The sequence below is a fragment of the Pyrenophora tritici-repentis genome, chromosome 10, assembly GCF_003171515.1.
Source record: "Pyrenophora tritici-repentis strain M4 chromosome 10, whole genome shotgun sequence".
Classification (NCBI taxonomy): Eukaryota; Fungi; Ascomycota; class Dothideomycetes; order Pleosporales; family Pleosporaceae; genus Pyrenophora; species Pyrenophora tritici-repentis.
Window position 1 is genome coordinate 1,246,779 of NC_089399.1, and position 6,000 is coordinate 1,252,778.

At 49.9% G+C, this 6,000-nt stretch overlaps 4 protein-coding genes across 4 annotated transcripts; 3 read left to right on the plus strand and 1 right to left on the minus strand.

The window, feature by feature from the left end:
• Positions 1-399: 399 nt before the first annotated feature.
• Positions 400-1,254, plus strand: PtrM4_043070 (Methyltransf-25 multi-domain protein; the record flags this gene model as incomplete). The annotated part of the gene is made up of 1 exon (XM_001937384.1): positions 400-1,254. The coding sequence occupies one exon, from the start codon at positions 400-402 to the stop codon at positions 1,252-1,254; it is 855 nt and encodes a 284-aa protein (XP_001937419.1).
• A 1,557-nt stretch (positions 1,255-2,811) lies between these two features.
• Positions 2,812-3,183, plus strand: PtrM4_043080 (uncharacterized protein; the record flags this gene model as incomplete). Its single annotated transcript, XM_001937383.2, has 2 exons — positions 2,812-2,831; positions 2,895-3,183. The coding sequence occupies 2 exons, from the start codon at positions 2,812-2,814 to the stop codon at positions 3,181-3,183; spliced, it is 309 nt and encodes a 102-aa protein (XP_001937418.2).
• A 171-nt stretch (positions 3,184-3,354) lies between these two features.
• Positions 3,355-4,548, minus strand: PtrM4_043090 (Glyco-transf-34 domain containing protein; the record flags this gene model as incomplete). The annotated part of the gene is made up of 3 exons (XM_001937382.2): positions 3,355-3,972; positions 4,020-4,419; positions 4,529-4,548. The coding sequence occupies 3 exons, from the start codon at positions 4,546-4,548 to the stop codon at positions 3,355-3,357; spliced, it is 1,038 nt and encodes a 345-aa protein (XP_001937417.2).
• Positions 4,549-5,094: 546 nt separating this feature from the next.
• PtrM4_043100 (uncharacterized protein) lies at positions 5,095-5,493 on the plus strand (the record flags this gene model as incomplete). The annotated part of the gene is made up of 1 exon (XM_001937381.2): positions 5,095-5,493. The coding sequence occupies one exon, from the start codon at positions 5,095-5,097 to the stop codon at positions 5,491-5,493; it is 399 nt and encodes a 132-aa protein (XP_001937416.1).
• Between the last annotated feature and the right edge of the window lie 507 nt (positions 5,494-6,000).

The window sequence follows — 6,000 nt, forward strand, 5'->3', positions numbered from 1 at the left end:
CACCGGCTCCCGTCATTCGAGCAGGGGCCACCTGGCATAATCCATAGTTTTCCTGTGCCAGCACATTCAGTAATCATAATGTTTCGTTGTTCCGGTATGATTAACGCAGCTCGCTTGCCGTTCTGCCAGACCCCAGATGTTCACGCAATCGTGAGAACCGAGCGGGGAAAGGTAAGCACACGCCAACGGACCGCAATAACCCCGTTTCCCCTTAATGACACACCCATAAAGGCAGCTATGTCGTCGAAGAACTGATTCATACCATTTTTGCCCATCTCCACTACATGCAAGCCTTGTGACATCATTCAGTCCTATTTGATCGTCGGGGAGAGGGCACTGTTACCTTTCAGACTTTGGAAAACAGCCAAATTTCCCATCATACATACTTCCAATACTATCATGGCAGCCGTTAGTAACGACCTTGCTCGTCAACATTCCCAGAGAGAGTCTTCTGAAAGACCAAGTTGGTTCAACCCAGATCCAACGATAGACGTCATCTCCCCTGATTTTCGGCGGCTTCTCCAATCGTACAGCGGTATTCCGGCGGATGAGCTGCTCGATCATGTTGTCAAAATCCGCGAAGAGGCCTGGGCTATACATCCGTTTCCGTGCATCGGCCGATTCCTTTTCTTGCAAAACAACTTCAAGGGTCTTGAAGACGAATACAACGAGGTGATTCAACGCCTCTGCCAAGGCCAGAAGCTACTGGATATGGCCTGTTGTGTTGGACAGACTATTCGTTACTTAGTAAATGGCGGGGCACCATCAGAACAGATCTACGGCTGCGACCTTCATCCAGAATATATCGAGGTTGGATACAAACTCTTCAGAGATCGCGATACGCTCAAGACCAAGTTCCTTACGGCAGATGTCTTCGATTCAAATTCGGTGTTGACAGAGCTCAAGGGTCAAATGGACATGGTATTTGCTGGCGACTTCTTCCATCTGTGGGGCTACGTAAAACAGGTCGAGGTTTGCAAACGTGTTGCTGCCCTATTGCGCCCTCAGTCCGGTTCGATGATTCTGGGCCGTCAAATCGGAGCTCCGCAAGCCTCTGAGACACAAGGCCCTGCTGGTGTTGGCATTATGTTCATGCACAATGTAGAGAGCTTCAACAAGATGTGGAAGGATATCGGCGACGAAATGGGTGTCAGTTTCATAGTCAAAACATGGTTTGGACTACTTCCCACTGGCAAACTGGTCCTGAAGAAAGATGATGCCTGTCGTCTCTCGTTCGCCGTTCGCATTGATTAGCAGTAGCCGACGTCACACCAAATGTGCGCTGTTCTCGAACAATCGAAAGATTACAAAACTCGGCAGAGCTGACGACTGGTTATCCAGCTTGGCACATGCAGAGATCGGCTGAGGTCTCTAAACTGCCTCACACCTGTATAGAACCCATCAAGATCAAGTTATGCAATTTTCGTAAACCTCCGGGGTATAGAAGTTATTGCTACTATTTTCGTCGCAGTCGCATCTGTACCTCGATTTTGCCGGAGACCGGGATATATAGGGATAAAGATTCCAACAACGGCAGACGCGACCTTCGTATACTATGTGGAGATTTCGATATTTCAATGCCAATATCACACGTATATTTAATTGGTCATCCAAATACCTGCCCATTGTATTGGTTCAGCCACAAGGTGATGAAGCGCAAGATTCTGGTCGGGATATGTTCGTCAAACGAGATCTACCGCCGGGAGGCGCCCCTGTACTTCGTGTTCAATATACTATGGGCGACAGTAGTGTAGTATGTTCTAGCCCATTGTACTCAACGCCAGAATAAACGAACTCTCGAAGCGTCGGTACTCATATATTTTCCAAATGAAATGCACGATGCGCATACAGTTCAGCCGCCTTCTCCACAACGGCATTATGGAAAGAAAACGTATGAATACAAAATATCCGCTGTCTGAAACTACCATCCAACGTTCATTCTAGTGCCATTCTTTGCAAAGTTTCCCCTGATAGAAAGACGATATGAGACTTTCGTTCGTCTGCGTTGCCGCTCTTGCTGCGAGCATAGAGGCAGCTGCTTTTGAAAGGAGGCAAGATGGATATCCAGATGGTACACGATTCATGTCCCAACCTGTCACAGAGCGCATAACTAACATGATTGGCAGTATCCGACTGCGATCTTGATGCATTTCAAGGGCACACGTCAGAGGCATTGCTCTTCTGCAGCAACATCTTGAAATCTGGAACCGCCACTGCGACGGTTATCAAGAGCTATACTACTACCACGACTACTACCAAGAAGACTACCATCACCATCAGAACGACACCAACCCCTACACCGACTCCCACTCTAACTTCTACTCTGACATCAACACCGATTTCAAATCCGAGTTCTTCGACGACACCTCCACCACCCCCTCCATCGTCTTCTACTCCCAAGCCCCCGCCCTCTTCTTCGGCACCCCCACCGCCGCCTCCATCATCATCCACTCCCAAGCCCCCGCCATCTTCTTCCTCTGTGCCCCCGCCACCACCGTCATCTTCCTCAGTACCCAAGCCATCTTCATCTCCCACTCCTGTACAGCCATCCTCCACTCTCGTGTCCTCAACACTCGTATCCAGTCCATCTCCGTAAGTGATCTAAGCACAAAACAAGCCTAATTGACCCTCTGCTAACTCTACAACAGCACACCCACTGGTAGCCCAAGCTGTGGTATCGCCGGCTATGTCAAGACGACAGCGGCATACTACTTCGAGTCGAGCGGAACGAAGAACACATTTGCTGCCTGCAGTGCACTCTGCAAAGCAGACACAAAATGCAAGTCGTTTGGCTATGGCGAGGCGAATTGCATGCTGTTTGACGTCGCTGCGTACGTTGCCCCTTGTTTCTTCATGTCTCTTTCTTGCCCGTCATTTCACTGACATCCCCCCAGTGCAGATAACACAAACCTCAACCCTACCTCTCCCTACACATTCTACGACGCTTCGTGCCCGTCTGGAGTCCCCGTCGGCAAGCGCTCCCCTCAACTTGACATCACGCTTGGTCAGCCCGGCGGCATCAACATTTCTCTTAACCTTGGTCCAAAAGGCATTTCCTCGGCCTGCTCGTGCCTCATTACCAGTGGGCCGGCGAGCACGACAGTTACCAGGACGCAGAGCAGTGCAGTTGTCACGACGGCTACAGTTACCAGCACTACTACGAGGACGATTGGCGCGGCATAGCAAGGTCGAAGAATGGTGAAACAAAGTTGTCGTCTCTAGGAGTCTATAGAAAGTAGTTTTTTGGAATCTATGTAAGTGGTAGCAGCGCTTCGCAACAGATTATCCCAACGCAGTATGATAGCAGCAATGTAGAGAGACCCTACATCAAATTAAGTTGTTCAATTACGCTCTTCACCTGGCCTCATCGGGTTTCCACACATCCGTGTGTCCCCTCTTGCCCCAAAATTCTTCAAACCAATCCTTGCAACTGTTGGTGACCCAGCAGCCCGCGAGATGCACAGCCAGGTCGCCATCCCGGTAGCCCATATTCGGTCCACCTTGGACATAAGCATTGAACTTGCGCTGTGGATATATGCCCACATGCTTTCTGACCAGCTCATGCTCCAACATCAGGTGTTTGAGCGCATCTTGTTCAGCTCCTAGACGCTCTTGTCCCATCAACATTGTGTGGTCCGTCATCATCTCCAGTAGCATACGGGTGAAGGTGGAGCGGCGAAAGAAGATGGATCCGCTGTTTACAGACTGGTGGTCTTGGGTCGCGAGGATATCTATGTCTTGGACGCGGTACTCGCGCGGCGTGTTAATGTGCGTGGGGTTCTCGTCGAGCATGCCGTCAAGGATGGGGGTATCGCGCATTATTCCGTGCTTGATAGCAGAGGGGCTAAGAATGTCGGAGGCGAGCGACGTGGAAGGTGACATGATTATGATATCGGTGTCGACCAGCCAGACCCATTTTGCCTTTGGCAGTAGGTAGAAGGCTTCGGCGACTGCAGGAATCTTGGACCATGTCTGCCGAAGTTAGTCATTGCTAACGTCGAGTCGTTTGACAATCTTACTCTGTGTGCCTCCCCAATATCATATCTACTGGTGTTCAACCAAAGATTGGTGTACCCATGCTTCGCACAGTACTTTTCCCTGTCGCCTAGCACTCTCTCCAATATGTTTGGAACTGCGCTATTATGTCCTAAGCCGTCGCTAGCGGTCAGGACGACTATCTCATCGTTCTGCAGCTTCCGCGCATTCCCTCTCCAGCTTTCATCCGCCGGAGCCTCCCAATTCCATTCTGGTTGGTATTTGAAATAGCCCGGCTGATGTACGTCGTTGTTCGTTCTTATCGGTACTGTCGCTACGGCCGGTGCATCATCTCGGTGTTGGGCAATGGATAGTGGTATTGTGTCGTGGAATTGGAATAATAGAAAAGATGGGACGACAAGGGCGGCAATGAATGCTATGTATCTGCGATCGATTGTGTCAGCTAACATTTCCTTGGCTGGGCGATACCCTTTGCAAGATAGCGCCTAACTATCTGACGAATCGTACGAGACTTGGATGTTTGTGCTTTTACCTTTTTTGTGTCGCCTGCATTTTGCTTCAATGTTATTCGCGATCGTGATAGAAGCGACGCTGGATACAAACCTCGAGAGACATAGGGGTAATGCTAAGGATAAGGCGGATTGCCCAGAAAAGGAGGCGTGTAAGTATATCCTGTTATCCCAGTCATCCGGATACGATCTATTCTCGGCGCCGGGACGACTGGGTTGAGAGCATTCAATGCTGGTAGTATAGCAACCGATTTACAACGTCTGAAATAAGAGTACACCATCTATGCATTGATTTGAATCGGTTTCGCTACGAGCCCAAAAGTGATGGCATATAGACTTTGCGTATTTAGTAGTCGACCATTTTCCGCGCGCCCGACTCCAGGCCTGTGCGTAAGAACTTCGCCGTCCCGCTTCGTACGGGTTAGCCCCCCATCCCCCAACAAAACATCATATCAGCCTGCATCACCTCATCAACGCGTCACTGAAAAACCATCTACATTCAAGTCCAGAGGACTGTCAGATTTTCCATCGCACTTGTCATCGAAAATTCCGTCATCGCGACAGACAGCTGTCACCTAAACCCGCCATCATGGCACATCTTACCCAGATAACGAACATGATTGAGTTCGCCGCATGCATCAAGAGTACGGCCGGGAAGACATTGCTCCTAGCCTATTGGCCCGAAGATGCCATGTCAAACGAAGCGGTTGCTGCGCTGCAGAAATTGCTCCCCGCATCCGAATACGAAAAGTACAACGTAGTAGACATCTACTGCTTCGACATGTACTCATTACCGGAACTGGGTGCATTACTGGATGTGAGTTTTGTGCCGACGCTGTATTGGTTCCAGGATGGCGTCCAGGATCCGATTGAGTGGCACGAGGGAGTATCGATTGAGGGGGAAAGTGTGGAGAAGGGCGTGAAGAGGGTCGTGGACAGGGTTAAGGGGGCCGAGATTGGCGAAGACGATAGTGATGATGATTGGTAGATGCACAGCTTTGGGAGGGGGGATGAGAGGGACAGTGTCGACCAACGTTTGATTGAACGGTAGAAGAGCCACACTCGCTGGTCCTACTCTGCAAGCTTTGCTATCGTATCGAAGCTGAATAGAAGCCTGTAAGTTTCCGAGAACACCGCCGGATTACCACATCGCTAGTTCATAGAATTTGATCGCACAACACACATCCTATTCCCAAGACTTGAAATCAGTACGGGAGGATCACCAAGACAGTATGGGACATCCGGACCGAGCGATGCGACATCATCAGTACCTCTCGTACCATTCATTTGTGATCTTACCATGTACATGTCAGTGCGCTTGCTTTGCTTGGTCCTTCCGTAGAGGCCCTCGTATGTACTTTTGGAACATGCACATCATCGCAGGGGCTTTCATGGGTGTTTGGCGATCGCGTCATTGTTCTCAACTGTCGTATACCAACGCCGTCGGTTGCTGACATCAGGTCAGAGTATCTGAATCAGGAGAGTGAATGAGATC